The sequence below is a fragment of the Paroedura picta genome, chromosome 4 (genome assembly GCF_049243985.1).
Source record: "Paroedura picta isolate Pp20150507F chromosome 4, Ppicta_v3.0, whole genome shotgun sequence".
NCBI lineage: Eukaryota > Metazoa > Chordata > Lepidosauria > Squamata > Gekkonidae > Paroedura > Paroedura picta.
In genome coordinates this window covers 39,999,421-40,024,427 of record NC_135372.1, presented here as the reverse complement: position 1 = coordinate 40,024,427, position 25,007 = coordinate 39,999,421, and the positions used below count along the sequence as shown (strand labels likewise).

The following is a 25,007-nucleotide window of genomic DNA, read 5'->3' as shown; positions in this document are numbered from 1 at the left end:
TAAATCAGTGGTCCCCAACCTTTCTGAGGCTGGGGACTGGTAGGGCATTGGGCCGCGCCTGCGCGGACCGCGCCCGCTCATCGGGCCGCGCCCACGGGCCATGCCCGCTCATAGGGCCGCGCCCACGCATCGGGCCACGCCCGCTCATTGGGCCATGCCCGCACGGCCCGGCCCTGATTCCCTCTCCCCGCCCTCCCACAGTAAGAAGCTTCCCAGGCCGCAAGCTTGCGGCCTGGGAAGTTTTTTACTGCTGGGGGGGGCGGGGGGAGGGAGCCACGGCCCGGCACCGGGCCGCAGCCCGCAGGTTGGGGACCACTGTTTTAAATCAATTAAAAATAGCTCCAATGGTCTATTAGTAATTAAACGCTGGGTAAAGACATTCAATCATTCATCCCTCAGATTTATACGATGCCCTTCCCTGGGGGCTCAGGGAGGCTTATAAGTTACATTTTACAATAAATCAAAATTGCAACATTTTAAAATTAACAATTTACATTCAAAAGTCTAAAAATTCAAAGATTCACTACCATTTCTCTGTTCAGAGCGGAAGGAGAATAAAGTGCTTTGTTGGAACATCGAGTGCACACTTGGTTATCTCCGATTATGTCCAGACATGCACTCTGAAATGTGGTTAACGTGGTTTTGGCTCACGTTTGATGCATTCTGAGGCATCGGTTTTCTGGGGTAAAGAGTGGAAGCGGAGCCTTAAAACACATTCGTACGTATGCTTGCTTCCACCTATACAGTAGCAAATCTCCAAAACACATAAAATAATAAGAACACCAGAATAATAATGGCGCACGTTTGTATTTATTTCTTTGATACAGTCAAATCCAATCTATGTGCTCATCCACATTTTGCAGTGACAAAACTCACGGGGGACAATAGCAGTGCTTACCTGAGCATAGCATGGACAGAGAGGGACACATTTGGAAAAGTTTTTTGTTTTTTTACTGTCAAGTTAAACTTAGGCAGATTGTGACTAGGTGAGCAGAAGGGACTGTGCTGTTGCTTGGCTCTTGTGACCCTTTCTTGCATGCCCAAAAATACCAATCACCACTTTGGGATCAGGAGGAAAATTTCTTCCAGGCCAGACTGGCCAGGGATTCTCGTTTGGGGGGACGGAATAATCTGGGCATGGAATTGGGATCACTGTGGGTGGGCAGGTAGTTGTGAATTTCCTGCATTCTGTAGGGGTTTGGTCTACATGACCAAGGTCCCTTCCAACTCTACGATTCTAAGCTGTACTTGACTTAGGGTGACCCCACAGGATTTTCAAGACAAGAAACATTCAGAAATAGTCTACAATTGCCTATCCCTCAGTAGCAGCCCTGGTATTCCTTGGTGATCTTCCATCCAAATATTAACCAGGGCTGACCCTGCTTCTGAGATCTGATGAGATCAGGTTAGCCTGGACTACGTGACAATTAATAAAAATAATAATCTTTCTGTAAATAACCAAATAACGGGTTTTAAGATAGAAAATGAGCCAAGAGATCACTTTGTGTACAGGATTTAGTGACGGCAGGCTAGGCAGAAAGCCTTCTCTTAGACTATCTGAAACCGTAATTCCGTCTTCCAATGAAGCCGTTCTGCTTTCTGAGATGCTAGACTAGGAAACTATTCTCTCTTTTGCTCACTGGTCTTTAATGCCAGTTTTCACTCTGTTTTATTGATACCTTCCTTAAAAGATTGTGGTGAGATGCCTCCAGCATTTGGGTGATTCTATCATGTCTATTATGAGCTGGGCATTTCAATCATTATGAGCTGGGCATTTCAATCAGTTCGACTGGCATCCTGTCCATCTCGCTTCACATCTTTGCTATTAAAAGGACCTACAAAAGTTGTGCTGTGTTACCTGAATGTGAGTGCGAGGTCCTCAGCTGGAACCTTGCTTTGCTGTCCGTTTTCTGTTTGCTTACTGGCACCCAGTTTGCTTTTCACTTCCATGGAAGACTGGCTCTCCTTGGGAAGAAGGAAAGGACGATTGCTATCATTTCACGACAGGCAACAAAACCTCTGCTGAGCTCATTCTCATAAGGAGTGAGAAAAAACGTTGACTACCGTAAAAACCAGAACGTGTTATACAGATTGATTTGTGCAAAAGCCACAGGACAAAAGAACATATGCCTAGAAAGCTAGCAGTCCGTTCTACCGGAGTACAGAACATTCCAAAATCACAGGTATCAAGCAGGAAAAAGACCAAGGAAGTCCATCACCTCAGGCTGGAAAACCACTGTCCCCCCTCCCCAATGCCATTTTAACAGACGTTGCTTGAAAGCTGTCGCATGGCACCTAGCTACTGACAAAAAGGATTTGCTGAGATTTCCATTCGCACCCCACGTGGCAGCTCACGAAGCATCTTTAGCACTGAATTACAAAAGGACTACACGGGCTACCCAAAAGCAGGGAATTTAAGTCAGCCTAACTCCAGAAATGTGAATGGGAAGGATGGCTAAGGCTAGCGAGTGGACATCCAGCAGAGCCCCTTCCCGCAATCACCGAAGCAGCAGCTCTGCAGCTCACCCAGCACACGCGGCCGTCTTTCCCAGCTCTCCTCTGCCCCGCCGCCCGAAGCACTCACCATGCTCAGCTCCCGAGTTCTCTTCCCGATTTCCCTCTCCACGTGGTGTAGCTCCAAGCTCAGCTGTTCGCTCGAGATCATTCCGGGCCACTTAGGAGGTGGCGGTGGGGGCTGTGGTTGGCCTGCCAAGGTGGTCGCCTCCCTCTGCAACAGCAGCCTGTTACTAACAGCCTAAATGCACAAAGCCAAGCACATACAACAACTGAGCACACAAACTGCACATTCATGCAGACATGGGAATCAGGCCCAAAGTTCAGGAGTATTGTTTGGTTTCCAAAGACCAGCCCTCTTTCCTCTTAAAATTTTTATGCATATAAACATAGTCAATTCATGAAACAAGCATGATTTTCCATTGGGTCCTGTCAACTGGTTTTTGTTTTGTTTGTTTTTTGCCAATTTGCTCTATGCTAGGCATAGGAACAGCAGACGCCCAAAGGCTGATTGAAAGCCCTAGTCAGGGGGTGCCCAAACTCTGGCTCTCCAGGTGTCCATGGATTACAGTTACCATCAGCAAAATCAGTAATGACAGGCAAGCATCCATGAGAGGGAATTCCCCTGCCACTACCCATCTTTCTCTGCAATGTGTAACAAGCACACACAGTTCATGCAAGACAATGATGCAGCTCAGGAGGCCTGAGTCAATGTTCGGCAGGAACTGCCACTCAAGAGGAAGTACCACAATCTTCAACACTAGCTTTCACAGCAGACCAAGTCACTATGGAAAGGGTCAGCATTTGAAAATCACTGCAATATGGGAGGTGGCTAAGTGTGGGTTTGGGGGGGAAGACTAGGGGTACAAAAACCTTGGGGTCCCACAGAGGTGAACAAGTCATGTAGCTTGTTTGCATGAGATACGTGCATGGGGTCTGGAGATTGTAAAGGAGGGCTCAGAGGGAACCTTCGTCTGAAGGCCCGTAATGACTCTTACCAGTTCTGGCTTTAACTTTAACAGAACACAACAATAAAAAAATTGCAGCACAGCACTGAACGCCACATAGCAGCCATTTGGAACTAAGTATCAAATTATATAAATGAACATTTGTTTGACTCATTTCATCACCAAGGCCCAGTTATTACTGAAGGGAAAACTGTGTTAAGGACACCCACGTGTGGACAATTTTCAAAGATGTGCAGCTTCAGGCTAGCAAATAAATGGATAATGTGACAGGCAGTCAGGCCAGGTCTTTTAAAACCATCCAATACTCCTCTGCTACGTCATCAGTGAAGGAGGGCATGCAAGGCTCAAGCACCAAGTGGCCTTTGGTTCTGAACAGGAGCATGAGAATTTCTAGCGATCGTTTAGTGGAGTAACTGAGAAATGTGTTGCTTCTCCCTCCTACCCTTAACTCTGAAGGGAGCTGTCAAGTTCATGATCCAATTGCTCTTTTCCTCTCAGGTAAACCTGATCTTCCGGGAACAGGGGTAGGCAAACCCGTAATGCCCAAGTGTGAAGATGTTAGTGGCCTGGCCAACAAAACGGGGTGGTGCGTGGGAGTGGAAGAGACATGGCTTGGGTAGTTCTTGGCCTGGACACACTGGGAACAAGCTGAGCTCCCAGGGGCTTACTCTGATCCCTTGGGTGGAAAACCCGTACGGTACATGAAAGTCTGCTAAGCTGCCTACCCCACCGTATAATAAGAGAGAAGAGTTGCTTTTTTATAACCCACTTTTATCTACCTGAAGAAGCCTCAAAACGCCTTCCAAACACCTTTACCTTTCTCTCCCAACAACAGACATCCTGTGAACTTGGTGCAGTGGTTAAGAGCAGCGGCTTCTAATTTGGCGAGCCAGGTTTGATTCCCTGCTCCTCCACATGCAGCCAGCTGGGTGACCACGGGCTTGTCACAGCCCTGATAGTGCTATTCTGACCGAACAGTAATACCAGGACTCTCTCAGCCTCATCTACCTTACAGGGTGTCTGTTGTGGGAAGAGGAAAGGGAAAGTGATTGTAAACTGTTTTCAGACTCCTTCTGTTAGAGAAAAGTGACATATAAAAACCAATTCTTCATCATCTTCTTTCTGAAGCAGGTGGGGCTGAGAGAGCTCTGAGAAAACTGCTCTGCAAGAACAGCTCTAAGAGAACTGTCACCCAGCCAGCTGCATGTAGAGGAGTGGGGAATCAAACCCGGTTCTCAGATTAGAGTCCCCCACTCTTTAACCACTAAAGGTAAAGGTAAAGGTGCAAGCACCGAGTCATGTCTGACCCTTGGGGTGACGCCCTCTAGCGTTTTCATGGCAGACTCAATACGGGGTGGTTTGCCAGTGCCTTCCCCAGTCATTACCGTTTACCCCCCAGCAAGCTGGGTACTCATTTTACCGACCTCGGAAGGATGGAAGGCTGAGTCAACCTTGAGCCGGCTGCTGGGATTGAACTCCCAGCCTCATGGGCAAAGCTTTCAGACGGCTGCCTTATCACTCTGCGCCACAAGAGGCTCTTACTTAACCACTACACCCCGCTAGCTCTCAAAATCTGCAATTGATTGTTGCAGAGGAGGCAGCTGAATGAAAGCTCCTTTAGGCTCTCCCATTTGTTACAATCTTTTCTCCAGTTTATTTCTGAAGGGATGCTGCGAATTATAGCAGCAACCACTGGTGGTTGATTCTGTAGGAAATGCAGGGGCTCGTTCCCAAGAAATCCAACTCCCTGCAATGCGTCCGAGGTGGGCTTTTCAGTTAGTTGCACAAATGCTTATTATAGGGCCTGTGCTAGTCGGGAAGTCCATCGCCACAGAAATGATACAACACAGAACAAATCGTCACCTAAAAGCCCATTCCTGTGAAAGCCACCCCTCTCTATCAACGCTGAGACAATAAAACATACACACGTTTAAAAGGTTCATTTCTTTAAGACGAGAGACTGAATGCACACTTTAAAACAAATACAGACACAGAAAGCTGCAGGAAAACACTGGGGCAGACTACTGCCCTCGTTTCAAACGTCTTAAAAAGGGATGACAAATCTCTCTCATACTTCGTTTCTCCAGCCCCTTCTTTTAATAAAAATAAACCACAGGGGACACTGGTACACACCTCCAGTCCTCGGAGCTGCGTCTGCTGGCTGATCTGATGGTTTAGTTGCTGCAGTTCAAGCCGAAGCTGCTGCTCCCTCTCGGCCGAGGGCAAAGGCTTCCCGTGGCCGGCGGTGTCTGTTATGGACAATCTTTCCCTTGGGGGGAAACGGAAGAGGCTGGTCAGAAGCGAGAGGTCTCCTTTCTCCCTTCTCAGAGTTGGGTTCAAAAGCAAGCAAAACACAACTCTCCCACCGCACATTCCTATGGCATGCTTAGCCACAAAGAGCAAGCTCACACAGGCATACCTGTCACTAAGGCGTCCCTGAGAAGGTAGGTTTGGGTGAGGTGCGTATGGTGAGCCTCCCCATGCGCTGTGTGTTCCGTAAGGGCTGTAATCTAGAAGGCAATTGGAAAGGCCTGTTTAGAAAGTGCTTGTTTATTTACATCACTTATGTTACATAGATGCTCCCGCTGCCTGGAAAGACAGCCCTATAGGCGGTATTATACTTGTGAATAATTGCTTTGGCAATCACCTCCCATGGAGGATAACATATTTTTCCTCCTCTTATGCTAGGAACAAAAAGCAAAAACAAAATAAAACATAACAAACAAAACAAAATAAAACATAACAAACAAAACAAAACCCACAGTTTGTGGAAGGCTGTAATACTGCTTATAGCCCTGGGTTGAATAAAACCGTACACCTTAAAGCCTTTGGTGGACTGAGCAGGAAACAGGCTGAAGAGTTCACTGCTAGATAGTGGAGATGGAGGAAGAACAAACTAAACTTTGTAATGAGGGAAAGGGCAACAGTAAAAAAACACTTTTTTTCTGAAACAAAGTAAAAAAAAATGCAAACCAACATTTGACAAGCCCTACTCCTTTATATGACTACTTGTTCATTCCATGAAACAAATCCCACCACCCACCCCTGAACTCCAAAATACCTATATTTAAGCACTTGGATTAGAGTCACTGAAAATTTCTTTCTGGGATTTGTGATAGCTGAGCAAGACTTTCTTGTCTCCCTCCTTCCACCACAGCCCAGAATGCCCCCAGCAATGCTGTCCCTAGGGACAGGAACACCCACCCCCTAATAATGGGGGGGGGGAATCAGAGGGTTGCAGTGAGAATGAGGGATTAGTGAAAACTGCTCCCCTCCATTAGTAGAAATCATCTGCTGGCTCCAACCAGCCCCTATAATCACTGTTAAGGCTAAAAGATTTCTTTAAACCAAGTTCTGCAACCAAAGTCTGAATGAATCTTCAGAGGCTAAATACGGATGCGACTGGAATTCAATGACAACAGCTATGATGCTGTTTAACTCCCAGACTCACCTGCACACTGTCTCTCTCCTTCCATGGGGTATTAAGAGTGAAAACTTCAGATAACTTAAATTTACTTAGGACATCTGAATGCAGGTGCCTCAGGCACCAGCTTGGTGTAGTGGTTACGAGCAGGGGCCTCTAATCTGGAGAACCGGATTTGATTTCCTGCTCCTTCACATACAGCCAGCTGGGTGACCTTGGGCTTGCCACAATCGTTAGAACTATTCTCACACAGCAGTTCTGTCCGAGCCCTCTCACCTTCACCTACCTCACAGGGCATCTGTTGTGGGGAGAGGAAGGGGAAATATTGTAAGCTGCTTTAAAACTCTTTGGGGTAGTGAAAGGCAGAGTATAAAAGCCATCCCTTCTTCAATACACTGAAGTCGGTTTCTTCTCTAAGTCACTGGGATTCTTAAGAAACCCAATAACTGGGAAAGAAACTAACTTCCATTAGTCCAGGAATCGACTGAAGACTTCCATTTTCTATCTCAGTGCACTATGCAATAGAAAGGAGGATGGAACATGCAAGCCTGCCATGAATTAAGTTGATGATGGGCATGAATTAGGTTTATGATGGGCATCCAATCTATCCATGATGTCTGAACTGAGCCGAAGCCTGGTTTAAGAGAAACCTCTGGGATGACAATGTGCTTAAACACAATGAAGGGGGAAGGAGATACACAGAGGCAGCCCTGAGGCTGATGTCCAAGTCCGTCAGCACCGTTTCTTGTGACACAGGTGTGATAATGCACCAGTCCCTCACCTCTTGTTCTCCATCACTGTTAGTCACTAGCCTTCTGTGCTTGAGCTACAGCACTGGTATAAAAATACTGTGTGAGGAACCAAGTCCTGAAGGCGCCTGTTCATACCTGAAATGTTGACTGGCTTTGTGGAAGCTCCTTGAACAGTCATGGCTTGCATGGGTCCAGGATTCTGGTACATGGTTTTAGACGTACGCGAGATGGCACCGAACCTCGAGACGGTGGGCCGGTCTCCAAACGGAATGAGATCGTCATCCCCAGTCTCTGCTGCTCTCCTCTGCAAATCTAAGCGCTGGTCTCGCATCCCTTTGCTATCCACGTTCTTGAGAAGACGGAAGAAGGGAAGGAGAGGAGCAATGATCAGCAAGCACTCTGATCTGTCATCTCTGCTGAACGCTCCTCACCAAGGCAGATAAAGAACGGAAAGTCTCCGAGGAGGCTTATGTCATCAAATAATACAAACAATCAAATTCATTCCACCCAAGATGCAAACAAGCTATCTAAACCACTGCAGAGATGTAAGCTTCATATATGTTCACTCTCAGCCCCACAATGCTACTGTCTCTGAGGGCACAGCAATGGCCATGGTCATAGCTGTCAATTCTGACCCTGCATAAAACTACAGTTTACAAACCCACCTTACAATATGGCTTCCCATGAGTTTGCTAGCTAATCGCAAAACACAGATTATCATTTCAGAAAAATACTGATAAACTTCCTTAACCATGATTTGATATAATGCAATGGTCGGGACCCCTTTGAGGGTCGAACAATCCTTTCACAGAGGTCATGGCAGGGGCAAGCAGCTTGGCCTGGGGGGGGGGAGTGCCATCCACACAACAGCCTTACAGGGTAGATCAAGATACAGTGTTCGTCTGTCTGGAGCAGCAGAAAAGAGCAAGATCGACATGGTGGGACAAGAGGCAGAACTGAACTGAGAAACCCCGGGGGGAAAAATTATATACAATCATGAACAATGGATCTTCATGCCATTGGTCAGTTTTGGATTAATTTCTGTGAAAGAACACTTGCATCATTTTATGGTTGGGGGTCACCACAACATGAGGGACTGTATTAAAGGGTCGCAGCATTAGGAAGTTTGAGAACCACTGATCTGATGCTTCAAACTGACTTCCAAAGAACGAGGGGAAGAGACACCAGAAACGGTACCTCATCACAAGCAGCAACCTTAAGCGTCCTGCCAGAAAGTCACTGTGACAGGAAAGGATGCCCGAGCGTTAAGTTTATTTGCAAACCCGTATAAGTACGTAATGGCAATTCTGTGAATGTGCAGCACACCTCTTTCTTTCCTGAGCACTGCTTGTGTAAATCCTGCCTGAACGCTTACCACCATCTCCACCGTCCCCGCAGCCACAATGTCTTTGGGTTTCACGTCTTTGGTTCCGATGTAGGAGCCGATGGTGTCACAGGACCAGGGAGAATACTGGCTGTAATCATTTCCTTTGTACTTGCCAGCTACCTTCAGGTCTTCATCCATGTACTGCAGAAACACAATTATCAAGAGTTTAGGAAAAGGGAAGGGGGGTCGAGGGACTGACATTAACAATGAATGAGGAGCTGTAAAATAAAGCTGTGGACCAGAATCGAAATTAAAAACGTTCTCTGCAGCCTGTCAAAGTTCACTCTGACTTACTAGCACTGCACGCACAGTGATATTTTAACACGAAGAATTCATTCAAGTATAAGGCATGCATCTATACTAGGGGTGTGCGCTTCGGCTCGGTTTAGCTGCCTCGACGATCAACGCAGCCTGAAGTGGCCAATACCGCAGTGTGGAGTGGAGGGGTGCGCCACTGGCCTCCTACGCACTGTATCAGGCTTCGGTGCTCTCCGAGGCGACCGAGCCAAGCCGAAGCGCACAACCCTTATATATACCTTGAAGCAGCAGTGTTGTCTGAAATAGCTGTATTATATGCCTTTACCTAAGTGTTCTCACTGGCCGAGAGATCAGACAAACTATAAGTGGTGATGAGTTAGCAATGTCTGAAAATGACATTTCCACCTGTGATCTGAAGAGAAACCAGAGACATTTCCATCTGGTTATTCCTCTCTTTCGTAAGCTTGCATAAATTGTAAGTGGGGAACGCTGCAAGACCCAAACTGTAGTCAATACTGTTCTAATAGTTAATGAAAACAATATGGCTTTATTTGAGTATTCTTCCAGCTAGTCTCCAATACAACTGGATGAATCACCTAAGGAATGGCTTTCATGAAGATGCCCACTGACATCCCATTTAATGGGGGACTTCAAAACTGGAACATGAGAGACCAAACTCCTCACTGCTAGAATTCATTATTCCAAGTTATCTAGCTTCATTCCCAATATGCCTCTTGGTCTCTCTTCAAGCATGGCTTGCCCATCCATGTGACATGCGCGTTCTCCCTCTGAGACCTCTGGACACGCATGCAGAGTAACAGACTTTAAATACAGAATAAGGGATACATCATACATTCGGCTTGCACAAGGATCGCAGGTCTTCCCTGCTCTCTCTTTCCTGGACCTGGGTGGGTAATAACCCCACTCAAGTTGGCAGGTTGCACTGAGAAGGGGAAAGAGGATGAAATTGTTTCCTCTTTTGGCAGCACGGCTGTGCTGACGGAACAGGAAGGAAGGGCAATTTCACCACCTTCCATCTCCTCTGAACTCACATGGGTCCCGCAACCCCAAGGATCAGTTTTTCTGGAGTCGCAGACAGTTGCTAGAAGGCATTAAAAATGGGCAAGAGCCACACCCATGAGTGCCTTCCACTGATGCACTGCTGGATCCAACCCTCTATATGTAAAATCCAACGTGGCCAGACCCAGGCTGTGCAGGAAAGTCCAAGAATTTATCCAAAATATGACTCACATAATTCATACCACCCATGCAATTATTCAGCCATCGAGCAGGACTGGGAAAAAGGTGGGTCGGGAACAAAAATGCAGTTTCTCTCCTCCATGTGGTGGGGATATAAGACTGCTTGATTCATCATATAGTAAAGGTAAAGGTATCCCCTGTGCAAGCACCAAGTCATGTCTGACCCTTGGGGTGACGCCCTCTAGGATTTTCATGGCAGACTCAATACGGGGTGGTTTGCCAGTGCCTTCCCCAGTCATTACTGTTTACCCCCCAGCAAGCTGGGTACTCATTTTACCGACCTCGGAAGGATGGAAGGCTGAGTCAACCTTGAGCCGGCTGCTGGGATTGAACTCCCAGCCTCGTGGGCAAAGCTTTCAGACGGCTGCCTTACCACTCTGCGCCACAAGAGGCTCTTGATTCATCATATATCTTACTTTTATCTTTATTTCTTATTATTTAATTTGTCATATAGACTGCCGCTCCTGGGACAGCCATCTTGCTGCAGTTAGCAACAAGGTTAAAACACAACAATCTAAAGCAGTTAAAACCTAATTCCCCCCATATCCACCACAGAACTCCCACAGAAGACGTGTTCCTCAGTGTTGGTGCTAGAAGCTGGTACTTAGCAGAGGATCCCAAGATCTTCCCTTGCCCTGGCCTCAAGAAAACGCCTGGCAGAAGAGCTCCGTCTTACAGGCCCTGCAGAACTGTTTAAGCCATATCAGCACCGGGAGCTCATTCTGGGAGCTCATTCCACCAGGCAGACCCTGGCCCTGGTCGAGGTCAGGCATGCTTCTTGTGGGCCAGGGATCACCAGCTTATTAGGACTCACAGGGCACAAAGCTCTACAAAGGGCATAAGGATATGTATATTCTGGTCATGTTCTGTAAATAAATAAATTGCTGTTGGACTGTGAGAGGATGAAATCCAAGGCCCGTCCCTCTCCGTCCCACCACAGACCCAACAAGTCGCATTTTGTTCTCTTTGTAGCAGCATCTCAAAACACAAACGCACGCACCTCATCAGTGTGGAAAGAGGGAGGCAGTGTTGGCGATGGCGCAAAAGGAGGAGGGGAGATGACTTTCCTTTCCTCTAGCTGAGCCATGATTTCCTTCCGACGACGGTGCAGTTCATCTAGACTGGGGTGTGGCTGAGGTGGAGGCCGGCCATAAGGCTCCTGTAGGTTTTTTACAGAGACTCATTTACAAACAGATATTGAACTCACAAGACATTCTGCACTGCATATCCAGAGAATCAATGGAGGCAGACCCCAGCCCGAGGGAGAATCTAGAACAGCAGCTAGATAAGTGATTTCTGCTGGTGGACACCATGGCACCTCCTATGTATTTCTTGGTCACCACTTCACCACTTTCTTCTCCCCAAGCATCTGCCAACCCAAAGAACCAATCCTGGCTTTCCTCCATCTCTCCTGCCTTTTCTCCAAACATGCCCCTCAGGCTCCACAAATTTGGGCATCCCTAAACTAGATTCACAAAATGAGTCTGAAAAAGTATAGGTAAAAGGTAAAGGTATCCCCTGTGCAAGCACCGGGTCATGTCTGACCCTTGGGGTGACGCCCTCTAGCGTTTTCATGGCGGACTCAATACGGGGTGGTTTGCCAGTGCCTTCCCCAGTCATTACCGTTTACCCCCCAGCAAGCTGGATACTCATTTTACCGACCTCGGAAGGATGGAAGGCTGAATCAACCTTGAGCCGGCTGCTGGGATTGAACTCCCAGCGTCATGGGCAGAGCTTTCAGACTGCTTGTCTGCTGCCTTACCACCCTGCACCACAAGAGGCTCAGAACAAGTATACACAGTAATTTTCTTGTTGGGGGGGATCACAACCATGTTTTTGAGTTTGATTTCAGTATTCGTTAGAAAAGTCTTTCATATTAAAATGAGACATTCAAAAGGGGGGGGGAATTAACTTAGCAACATAAGAAAGTAACGAATGTTTCCAAATCAGAGCCAAGGTATTGCCTTCCTATCAAATGTGGCTTATTTTGTGCCTGGAGGCTTGTAACAATGATATTTAAAGCCCATAAGGAATAAGCCAAATTATTGCATTTGGAGAAATTCAGACAGTTTTTTTTCAAATGCCACAGCTTTAAAAGTATTCTCATCTTGTTCTTAAATTCGATTTTTGCAGATTTAAATATGAAAAACTGACTTTAATGACTCACCCGGCAAAATGTTTATGAAGTTGAATAAAAGCAAAACTGGTCTGAGTGGAAGGACCTAGTCTGGGCCTCTGTCTTTGGGTGCAGAACCCAGCGGTAAACTGCAGCTTTCATATTTCTTATTTTTAAAATGCAACATTACTGCTCTTCTGATTGCAAAGGCACCACGCAAAAGATATAACCAGTGAATGATGAAATCTCAGCGGCCAGAAGAGTTAAAAATATCAACCCCTCCAAAAGGACACGCGGAACCATCTGGTTCTGCTCCCACAGAGATTTGGTGAGAAACGGGTTGAAATTATTCTGCTCCACTAAAACTGAAACAGACCACAGAAGGCAAAATGCCAACATCCTGCAAAGAATAGATGGCATTTTAAAAACCAAACCTCACTCACAGTGAAGAAAAGGCTTAAGTTTTAAACACTTCTTCACTGAATTAGAGATTTTTGGGAGACATGGCAGCCTTGCGTCTCAGTGCTCCTGAAGAACGGAGGTGGAAATGAACACATTCCCAACCTACCTGCGCTTGAGCTCTTCCTCCCTTTTTGAAGCAGTATGGGACAGGAAGGAAACAAAAGCTCCTGGCTTTGCTCCATCATGCCAATGGAAATCAAGCCAAACTACAGAAGGAATGTGTGTGCTGGGGGGGAGAGGGAGGATGCTACCTTATACCTAAATTTACAGCATTTCGAAAGCAGGGTTCTCTTCCCCAGAAGTGCCAGGAAAATTATAAACATTAGGAGATACTGAAAAATTTCCAGAACTCAAGCTTTTCATGTTGTAGTTCATGTAGGTTTGGACCATGAGCTTATGTAAGGTCAAATGAAATATGATAAGAGAGAGATAGGTGACTGGGGGGGGGGGGGGATTTGTCCCTTGGATTTGTTTTAATTTTGTTTTTAATTTTTGTTTTTAATTTTAATAATTTAATTTTTACTTGATGTGTATTTTAAATCAACAAAAATCAAAGTATCATTTAAAAAAAAACACAAGTGGCCTTGAAGATCAAGGAATACTTCTTTTCTCCCGTCTTTTCCCTTTGTCGTAAACCACTACCCCTTCTTCCTTTCATGGAACTATTTACAGCTTCAGGGAAGAGGCACAAGAGGAAAATGTTAAATGCTGCATGCCCCCCACTAGTGATCTTCAAAAAACTTGCTTAGTAATTATAGTGTGTGTGGTTTTTTTTTAAAAAAATGAGAGAATCTAAGTATGAACTGTCCCTGCCATTTTTAGCTTTCATGTTCTCTCTCCTTCCATATTCTGGAAAATGGAAAATCTCCCAAAGGGCTGGAACGAGATGAAGATTGTACCTTAAAAATGCCAATAATTGATAATGGGATAAACAAGAAGGAATAGAAAGAACTCGTACTCTGGGATATGAAGGTCGGATCTGGCTGAGATGCGGACTGACTGGGTAGTAACCTTCCACCTGTGGGTATCTGTCTCTTGTTTCAGGTACATATGGTGATACAGCTGGTGGAGGGATTTCAATGGGCACAGGGCTTCCTCTGACGATCTCTTCCCGGGGGTATGGCTGGGCAGAGGGATACACGCGGCGGCTGTCGTAGTGGGGAGGGTACATGGGCTGCCCCATAGGAGGGTATTGCTGCGGTTGTGCGCCATACTGAGAATTCACCACGCGGTCTTGGAGGTACGGTGGGTAATGTTCTAAATACGGAGGACCCGGCTCAGGAACAGATGGTGGCGGTCGGACGAATCGAGACATGCACTGTGAAGATTGGGCTGCAGGATAGTACACACCTGGAAATGTGAAATAAGACTTTTGAGAGATGCTAAAGGGATACCCCTGTGCCATTTTTCTTCAGTTATTTCAAAAAATGGGAGGTGCTGAAAATCTGAAATAGGATGATTTTATAACTGAACTTCTTGCAACGTTTGACGATATTTTCACAAATAAATAAAATAAAAAGTCGTGTTTATACTGAAATATCTGGGGGGCAATCTTCCATGTTGAAATGATAAAATCAGAGGCTAGTAGCACCTTTAAAACCAACAAAGATTTATTCAAGGTGTGAGCTTTTGAGTGCAAGCACTGTTCCTTAGACTATGAAAGCTCACGCCTTGAATCTTTGTTGGTCTTAAAGGTGCTACTGGACTCTGATTTTATTGTGCTACTTCAGACCAACATGGCTATCCATTTGACTCTATGTTGAAATGATAATGCGTTGCTGTTCTTAAGAAAGAAGATGAGCATGAAAAGACACATCTGAATGCCTTTACTCCACTTTGAAGAAGCTCCGCAGGTGCAGGAGCTTCAGCTAGTGGCTTCTATGGGCAGAAGAAAGTAGGGCCCAGGAAGTCACAGTGAAGGAAAAGACACAAACCCCTAGCCTCCTCTTCTGCTCAAAGTAGTTAGTTAATGCAAGGGAGGGTGGCTAGGTGAGTGACAGTGGTAGCAATATTAGGCTGATCCTGCACTAAGCAGCGGGTTGGACGAGGATCAGGCTTTCTCAACCAGGGTTTCATGAGGGGCCTTCATGGTACCTTGGTTGGGAAACCCTGACCTAGTATGATTACCTTTTTACCCAGCATGCTGCATAAAAAAGTCTTTCTCAAAAAAAGTACCAATAATGGACACCCAAAAGTAGTAAAATCTACGGTTCCATTCTTTCATGAGGGCTTTCTAAATAGTGCGCCACCTTTGGCTGAACACAGATTTCCCCACCATCCATTGCTACCTGGTTGATAGGGTGGAGGTTCAAATGGTGGAGCTGCTCCCCGAGGATCCGGGTAAAACACATCTGCTTGCTGGGCAGGATATAACTGGGAGCCTCGCGGGACCATCTGGAGCTGCTTGCCGACAGAGATAGGAGCCAGGTCTGCCGGTCCCCGGGGGGGCACGGGATGAGAGTTCACTGGTAAGGCAGATAGAGAGCTCTTGGGAACAGATTCCAGCCTAAAAAAGAGCACAACATTAGGGCAGGAACCAATCTGGGAAGCATCCCAAGCACACCTGCTTCACATTCTCCATTTCTAAACCATCTGCATTAAGTTCCCCCACTAGCTTGGCCCTGCAACAGTGCGTGGAAAAGCAAGGGGGCCACTGACAGAGGGCCTGTGTTCTGTGATAAATCCCACCTCAGATTCTAGCAGCATGCATATTCCAGCTACACCAGCACTCACAATGAGAGCTGGGACTTACATTCGGCTTCATGACCACAACGCATTAAAGGGGAAAAGGGGGATACATCTGCAACATCTGGTGATGACATCCAGCTTATTCTGTCATTAGCATCAGGAGCCAAATCAAGCTGTTGTTTTGTGAAACCACAGACAAATGTGAATCTGAGCCTTTAAAAACAGGCAAGTTAGCTTTATGGTTCTACTGCAGTTCCATTTCAAGTCAAAACTGACTTGACTTTTCTGTACGCTGATCTGAGGGCGGAGGGGAATGAGCAGCAATCTCTGTTTGATGGGAAGCTTCCATATATGTATCAGGGTTTGTTAGGATAAATCAAATGTGCATTCCCATCTGCTGGTTGTTATAGGTTTTCCAAGCTTCGTGGCCACGGTCTGGTAATTTTAGTTCCTGAAAAGCGCTTCCTAGTTCCAGTGCACCCCCTGGGAAATACCCAGATAAGACATAAATGTGATCCATTACATCCCTTCCACCCGAGAAGTAAACAAAATGCCCAGCAACTGTTAACACACTCAATGCTTTGAGATGGAGAGATTCCTATACTGCCATGTTCTACCTCTGAAAATGCCAGCCACAGTTACTAGCAAAACATCATGGACCAAAATCACCAGACCAAGGTTGCACAGCCCAGAAAACCCCAACAACCAGTTGGCTCCGTCCATGAAAGCCTTCGGCAATTCACTTTCATCTGTCTTTGGCTACTAATGTGTGTTCAGAGCCACATCTCACTGGGAGCAAAGCACTCTGCCAAGGACTTCTGCATTTGGGTGTGTGAATGCCATCTACGCCATATCACAGCTTGCTTCTGCAACAGGGATTACATTCTGCAGACTGGCCGTTCCTTCACACCCATGAGATTTCAAATGGCGCAGAGAAGGAACGTACAAGTCAGGAGGTGACCCGGGGGCACTGCTGCTGAGGTGGTCGATCTTCCCGGGCTTCAGGGCCGAATCATAGTTGGAGTCCGTTCCACGAGAGATGAGCTGGGTCACTGCACTGCCAGCGGAGACAATCCCATTTGGCAAGGCGGAGGGTTTTCTGCTGGGCAGGTCCACTGGCCCTTCATCTGAGAGGATAGCTGCTGAAGATAAGCCCACTTCATTCAGTTGACCTAAGGAGGCACTCAGGGGTCTTCGAGGAACCAGACGTTTGTTCATCTTACGAAATCTTCAGGAGGGGGAAGGGGGGAAAGGAATCAGAAAGGAAACGGGAATTAAAAACGGCAGCCTTCCAGGGACTTCATTTCTATCCCTAGAGAAGCACTGTAGAAGTTTGCATTTAGTCCTCACAAATTTACCAGCCTTGAGTGGCTGATATAACCTGGTCTAAGGTATTATTTGTTAATTTATCGTATGGTGTGTGTATAGCATAGTTAAGAGGTCTGAGGATTGTCTGGCAGCCAGGCAAGGGACATTCAGAGGTGGTTTGCCATTGCTTGGTTCATGACCCCTAGTGTTTATTAGAGGAATTACCACCCAAATAACTAGAGGTCTCCTATCCAAATACTAGTCAAGGTCAGCCCTGCTCAATTTCCGAGATCTGATGGGATCGGGCATTCCTGGGCTTCTTGGTCTAAGTTGGCTAAATATGATGCTTACACACAAATTTCAAATTCAAATTCAAAAACCTTTAATGGCATATAAAAACATCCATATGAAAGTAAGTAGTTGTTCATTAATAATACATAATGATTACATAGTTTAAAGATAAAACAAATAGATGAAAAAAAAAACGATAACCAATTGCACCTTCCTCCATTGGATGCTCAGTAATCAGTAATTCACACCAACTATAAATGCCTGTGGATTAGAATTATTTCTTGCTTAGCTGATTATCCTTTTGTATCACTGACTAGTTCTGTTATTTCTGGGAATTTATTAGCTAGTAAATATTGAGTGATTCTATCCATAGGGCCAGAGAGGTTTACAGTAAAGGGGACAATAAATCGCTGGCCTGATTCTTCGTTCTTCGTCGTGCTTCGACACAAAATTCCAACAACATAGAGCTTGGCCCAAGACAAGACCCAAGTAACACAGCATACAAAGCATGACCTCTAGATCCCAATTCTGTATGGAGCCCTGTAACACCAGCATCCATGGCAACAACATGGGGACTGCTGGGCAGAAAGCAGAATACATCTACATAAGAAAACACGAGAGGCCCAGAATAGTCTTTGGGTGGTTTCTCAGGAATTCCATGGAATCATTTCAAATCCAGGAAGCATCACCACACAGGCACTGCACTCTGCAAGCAACTGGCTCCGCAGAAGTCAGGACCTTCAGAAGGGGAATGTAACACAGCAATGTTTGTATGTGGGACTGCCCTTCTCCACTTTTTCACACTTTGCCCCTTATCTAAGCTGAAACAGATACTCTTGATAGGCACAGATAGGCATTCACTTAAAAACCGAGGGCGCAAGATCAAAGACACTGCAAGAAAAGAATCAAAGATGGAGGGTCTTACTTTTCTAATTCTTCCTGCGAATGTGCAAAGGTGCAGCTGGCCCCACGGGGGCACCCTCCTCTTTGCTTCATATCGCGGCACATGTACGTCTTGTATTTGCTGTGCTGTGGAGGCTGAATTCAGAGGTGATAACGTAAAGAAGATGGCACCAAAACCCAAGTTTGCTCTAAAAATAATTCTCCAAAAGAAGAGTCAGAACAAATACACTGCTGGATCCAACCCAATTCTCTAATGATTTTTACTTGGATGGGCTGGTGGTAGTGGTGCGGAGAAAGAGACCACTTCCCTTTGGTTCCCCTACAGTCTTTGCAGCATTTATTCTTCTGTTGCCCCAAACTAACTCTTGCAGCACAGAACAGTTTTTGCAGCTGACTCATCTTCATTTCGTCTTTCACACACCTGGAGGGATTTGACCCTCGCATCAAAAAACATGGAACGATCCACCTGAACATAGGATGCCTTTCCCATTGCTAAAAGCCATGCATTTTTCTGTACCTGCTGTTGATCTGCTCCTTTCTTGCTGTGATTCTGGATGTAATCAACCAAGCCATGTACCACAGTCCGCACAGCAACCAGCCCGTTCTCAAGCTGTTCCCACGTGGGCGGCGGAGCATCTAAAGCAGTCATGAGAAACAGGGAAGTTAAGTCTCCATCCTGTAGCTGAGTAATCCTAAAGAAATAACATTCCCTAAGTCATAACAGGCTTTGACCTGGACAGCCCAGGCTAGCCTGATCTCATCAGATCTTGGAAGCTAAGCAGGGTGGGCCCTGATTCGTATTTGGATGTAAGATCACCATGGAAGAAGAAGAGTTGGTTCTTATATGGCACTTTTCTCTACCCGAAGGAGTCTGAAAGTGGCTTACATTCATCTTTCCTCTCCCCACAACAGACACCCTATGAGGGAGGTGAGGCTGAGAGAGCCCTGATATTACTGCTCGGTCAGAGCAGCTTTATCCATGCTTTGATAAGCCCAAGGCCAACCAGCTGGCTACATGTGGAGGAGCAGGGAATCAAGCCCAGCTCGCCAGATTATAAGTCCACTGCTCTTAACCACTGCACCAAGTTCACAGGATGTCTGTTGTTGGGAGAGAAAAGGCATGGTGTTTGGAAGACGTTTTGAGACATTTCCTCGCTTGGACCCTTCCTGCCCAGCCATAGGAGCTCCTTCTTTGAAGGATTGAGCTTCAGATGACTCTGCTTGAGCCACCTTGTCACTGCTTCCAGGCTTCTGGGGCAGAATTGCAGCCATTCATCAGGAGGAAGAGCTGAGTGTCACCTGCATATTGATGACATCCCAGCTCGAACTTCCGCACCAGTCGAGCAAAAGGGCACATGAAGATGTTAAATAAGATTGGAGGACCGCTCCCTGTGAGCTGGCAGCTTGATAATCTCTGTCTTATTGCTACCCTCTGTTCACGACCCCGGAGAAAGGAGATTAGCCACTGGAGGGCTGTCCCTCACATGCCAGCATCAACGGGGTGGTGAGCTAAAAGCTCATGGTAGTACTTAGGTAGTATCTTCATTTTTATTAAACTAATTCATCCTAACAAGTGATCATTTTAATTTTTGCCATCTTTGTATTTGACTTTTTATCTCTATAGAAAGAGAGCCTTTGATAGCTGGGTTGGGGGGGGGGGATCAAGCACACCTTATGGATAGCACACACAGCAACAATGTTGGCCTGTTCTTCTACAAGCAACGTTGAACAGACATTTAACTGGTTGTGACAATGCCAAATCCACTCCCAGCAAGACATCATCCTTCCCAATCAACATCTCTACATCTCAGTTCATGACTACTATTCTTGTAATCTGTTAATGGGTTAGCAGATCCAGTTGCCTTATGTATTTGCAAAACGATTCTTTCCCCCAAGAAAGTCAGGTATTTAAAACCCATGGGGAATTATCAGATGCTTTGACAGTATTGTGTTTTCCTCCCACACACAGAGACCATTTCCAAAAGACGCTATTGCCTAAATGCACATTTCTGCACATATTTTTTCCTTACTTCAAGAAGGCTTTCTACTTCTGTAATTACTTCTACTCTGAAAAAGCTTCTCCGGAGGATTACCTCCCACAGATGTCACTGTTTTGCTTGCCCAGTTTTTTGAGAGGCTGTGCAGGTTGTTTGATCTACTTGCATTTTAGGTGAAAGAGATAAAGAGAACATGCGTACAGGTATACATATTTTACAATTACCTGGACTGGGATCAATATTTGCTAGGAGTTCGAGATGAGGTCGAAGCCTATTCAGGTTGGCGGGGTCTCCAGTCCGCTGGAGAGCTATGGTTAGCTCCTGAACACTCTGTGCAAAGGAGGCTGGGGTCTGCAACTTAAAAAAAATAATCACATGATAACCTGGAAACCACAATCAGCAGATCGCTTCTAAAGGAGCATGTCCAAATGGCCTTGCTTCAACTGCAAATCTACCTGTGCATCCTGCAATGAAGTCACTTTTCCCAATTTAAGGGGCACCCTGTCTTCTACCATTCAGTGTTCCTTACCACTCCAGTGGCAAACCACACCTTGGTACTCCCCAAAGGCATTCATTAATTGTAAATTCCAGGAAGATACTGCTGTAAGGCTGTACTAGATGCTGTAAGAGCAGTGCTCCTCTGAGAAGAGAGGAAGGAAAAGGAAAATGGCACCTAATACTGGTGGCTAGCAATACATCATGTTCTGTACCAGCTGTGAACAACGAAATCAGGAATTTGGACATCTTAACACCGAATTAGACAGGTGAGTTCAAGGAAGAAGGCCTTTACTACAACAGACTGAAACAAGAAATGTGATGGCCAGAGTGGAGGTGGTGAAACAGTCTCCCTGGAACTTCTATCAAATTTTCTGATGGAAAAAACTTGAAATTTTGGAGAGCACAAAAAACACACATACCCAAACTCCTATGAAACGTTCTCCCTTTGGGAATGAGTGAAATGCTTTATTAATCCCTCAGAATATGTACTCTGAAGGTTAGTCACAGAACAGTTCTATTAAAGTGATAATTCCTGCATGTATTGTAGACATACATAATTCATATTTAAGCACATATTTATTAAGTGTTTACATATTTATAACATGTTATAATGCATTTGGTGATAACAGTGGTGAGGCTGTGGCTCAGTGTTGGAGCATCTGCTTGGCATAAGCAAGGTCCCAGGGTCGATCTCCAGCATGTTAGGGCCGAGTGGTAATCCTGGGGTGTATGATCTGGTCCCCCCTCCCCCCTTCTTTTCTCAGTCCCTGTGTGCAGTATCAGGCAGCACTAGGGACCCTATGTCATCTATTTGTATATTGCCAGTCAATATTACCATCAGCACTGGCCTAATGGTCCAATATATGAGCAGAGGTTTTATTAGTATATCGAGTATACTGCCTTTTTACAATGTTGGTGTTTTTAATACTATCAGGGATTGTTTTAGGTTATGTTTTGGATGTGACTTGTTGTACTTTGTTTCTTTCTTTGTGAACCGCCGCAAGCCAGCTTGCTAGGAGCAGCGGTATACAAGTCAGATAGACAGGCAGATAGATGTCCATTTAAAGGATCTGGCAGTAGATGATGTGCAAGAACTCATCCTGAGGCCCTGAAGGGCCGTGGGCAGGCTGAGTGGACAATATTGACGTTTGATGCATCTAATTCAGTATAGGGCAGCTTCGCGTGTTCAATGGGCTATTAAACAGCTCGATACTTTTATGACACTGTTTCTGTCTGAGCAACACACTTTCTTTCACTACAAAATTTGTGCCTTCCATTAGCAACTTGTATTTTTCCCTACCTTTCCTATGGCAACAAACTAAGAAACATAAGGGTTAAGTTAGCACAAGCCGCAACAGGCTGTAGGTGAGTCAAAAATATACTACTAACTAGTACAATTTTATATGCCAACTATCTCACAAATGATGGATTCTTACAGCATTAAAATAAGTTTAGGCTTGATAAGTGAGCGATGCATGTATTTCCATTAGTTCTACTCTATCCCTTAAGAAACTTCTTTGCTTTGTTTCCCCCTCCCCCATGGTTTTAAAATTTTTGGAAATTTTCTCTCTGCTCTGGGATACTCAGCATACTGGAGATGAAGGAGTGGTGGTTTGTGTGTCCATTTCCAGTCAGGGCTGTAAAACCTTTCTATTTCAGCTTTCACTCGTGGTTTCCTGGTTGGTTAAACTGGTTGTTTTTAGCTAAGATTATGTGTTTTTGTTTCACTGATATATATTTTATGCAAACTATTTTGAATACTCTGATAAACAGCCAAGGAGCATTGTTTAAGCGAACGCAAATAAGAATAATTACTTTATTCATATATGCTGCGCTTTCCCGCCTGGCTCAGCGCAGTTCACAATCATATTTGCATTTATAATAAACTATTAATGAAACAATTTAAGTTTTAAAAGCAATTTAAAAGCCTCCTCTTTTTCAATATATATACCCTTATAGAGGGGGGCTACCCCGTGTTGAGTGGGTCTAGTGGGTCAGATGGATTCTCAGGTAGGAAGGCCAGTATTTTAGATCTTATTTTTCTGGCCTCAACTGTAGGCTGGCAGAACAGCTCAGTCTTACCGGCTCTGCGGAAGTGATTTATACCCTGCAGGGAATTAAGATTGGCATTTTTTTCTAGCTAATAATGGCAGTTCTGATTTGGATGGCCCAGGCTAGCCTGAACTAATTGTATCTTCAAATCCAAGAAGGGATGGTCCTGAAAAAAGCTAGGTGTCTGCAAGAAATTTGCATTACAATTGCTCTACCTAAGCGAGCAGAGGCATGACCTAACCACTCTAGTTGACTTCGGCCCCACTGTAGAACGCCATAGGGTGGCTGTAAGTCAGCTACAACTTGATGGCTAAAAGAGGTAAAGGTATCCCCTGTGCAAGCACCAAGTCATGGGGTGATGCCCTCTAGCGCTTTCTTGGCAGACTCAATACAGGGTGATTTGCCATTCAACTTCCCCAGTCATTACTGTTTCACCCCCCCACCCCAGCAAGCTGGGTACTCATTTTACCGACCTCGGAAGGATGGAAGGCTGAGTCAACCTTGAGCTGGCTGCTGGGATCGAACTCCCAGCCTCGTGGTCAGCACTTCAGACAGCATGTTTGCTGCCTTACCACCCTGCACCACAAGAGGCTCTCGGCTAAAAGAAAAAGGCAACAAAAAGACAGAGTAGAAGTAAAGAAAATCGATTGGTTTGCAGAGACTTTACCTTGTCAATGATGGACTGCATGTGGGATTTGTGGGACTGGTCACCGTACAGTAATGAGGACCACTGATCTGGGGCGATGCGCAAACCGGCCTCCATGGCAATTTGCACAATCTGGGAATCGTGCTCCCTCCTCAGAGCTTCATACGTTCGGAACTCCTCCTTCAGCTGCATCAGGGAGGAGTCTTCATCGCGTTTCGTTACCTGATGGAGACAACAGGGCCTTGTTTAGTCTCAGCTGGAGCAAGGGAGACAGCGCACAGTAAGGTAAAACTTACACAACTCAACGTTTGATTCTCCCAGTTCTTTCCCCCAGACCATATGGTACTGTTATATGACAAGATTTATGGACAAATTATGGAGCCTACGAAGACTGCTAAGTCAATCTCTGGCTCATCTATGTTGAGGCAGGTTTTTGGTACATCTAAATCAGATCTTTGACTGGTGGCAGCTCGCTTATGTCTCAGGAAATGGGCTTAAGATTATCTCAGTTTGAGATGATAGGAAGAAAATAAAAGCTTTCTGTATGAAAACCATGCATTCTACTGCATTGGGGACCATTTCTCAGCTCCCCCTGCCATTTTCTGTCTTAGAACACAAAGAGCTTTTGAGAAGACTACAAATAGCTGGCCAATGAGAACCCTTCCTCACCCAAAGGAAATCATGAGGGCTTGAATTTCACAAACACGGACTCATACTTAATTATTGCCTTTCTGCTACAATATGCCTCCCAAAGAAACTTACAGTCAAGCACACAAAATCTGCTCAAGGCCCAAGATAAATCAAATTGGCCTCAACCAGAGGCAGGGCTTTCTCAGTCCTGGCACCAGCCTGGTGGAATTCTCTCCCAAGTGAGATCAGGGCCCTGCGGGACCTCAAACAGTACCTCAGAGTTGTTCCACCAGGCCTACAGTTGGGGCCTAGAAATACAAATATCATTGATAAGCAGCCTTGTTGACAATATCTGTACACCACCCAGAATTTTTGAATAACAATGAACTGTACTTCCCCCCCCTCCTACTGGAGAGAAGGCAGCAAGTTTCTGATTGGTTTTAACAAAAATCTGACTGTTTAATGTTCGGAAGGTTTAATTCATTGCTTTATCTTTGTGTGTTGTGAGCCCTGAGCCCTCAGGGAAGGGCAGCACATAAATCCAATAACAAATTAATACATTCAATAAACAGTGGCACCTGCCAGTGGACATTTATTTGAAAATTTGGGGCAGATTCACAGAATGCAGTCTATTTGAAACTATCTTCACACTGGATCTGGATTTTGTGAAGGAATTCCCCAAGTCATACATGTCAGATAAATTCGAAGGAATGTATTTTCTCTGGATCCATAGCTTTATAAATGGCCACAACTGGGAAAACTTACAAACAAACAAACATCTAAGCATTCAAAAATAAGTCTTCTCTTGCCCAGAGAACTGAACCCTGAATATTAAAATGACTGCAACCCTCAG

At 45.5% G+C, this 25,007-nt stretch overlaps 1 protein-coding gene across 2 annotated transcripts in view; it reads right to left on the bottom strand.

Moving 5' to 3' along the window:
* The window catches only part of RC3H1 (ring finger and CCCH-type domains 1), a 71,928-nt gene that overhangs the window by 5,941 nt on the left and 40,980 nt on the right, over positions 1-25,007 (bottom strand). The window contains exons 6-19 of one of the 2 annotated variants that reach the window (XM_077332531.1): positions 23,546-23,746; positions 20,553-20,685; positions 18,849-18,967; positions 18,354-18,466; positions 16,776-17,057; positions 15,430-15,647; positions 14,100-14,491; positions 11,564-11,722; positions 9,034-9,186; positions 7,794-8,007; positions 5,902-5,992; positions 5,616-5,751; positions 2,585-2,755; positions 1,859-1,965 (exon numbers count right to left, since the gene is read on the bottom strand). In XM_077332531.1, coding sequence (XP_077188646.1) covers positions 1,859-1,965; positions 2,585-2,755; positions 5,616-5,751; positions 5,902-5,992; positions 7,794-8,007; positions 9,034-9,186; positions 11,564-11,722; positions 14,100-14,491; positions 15,430-15,647; positions 16,776-17,057; positions 18,354-18,466; positions 18,849-18,967; positions 20,553-20,685; positions 23,546-23,746 — 2,489 coding nt within the window. The remainder of the gene's footprint in view (positions 1-1,858; positions 1,966-2,584; positions 2,756-5,615; positions 5,752-5,901; positions 5,993-7,793; positions 8,008-9,033; positions 9,187-11,563; positions 11,723-14,099; positions 14,492-15,429; positions 15,648-16,775; positions 17,058-18,353; positions 18,467-18,848; positions 18,968-20,552; positions 20,686-23,545; positions 23,747-25,007) is intronic. The other variant, XM_077332532.1, reaches the window with a different exon arrangement.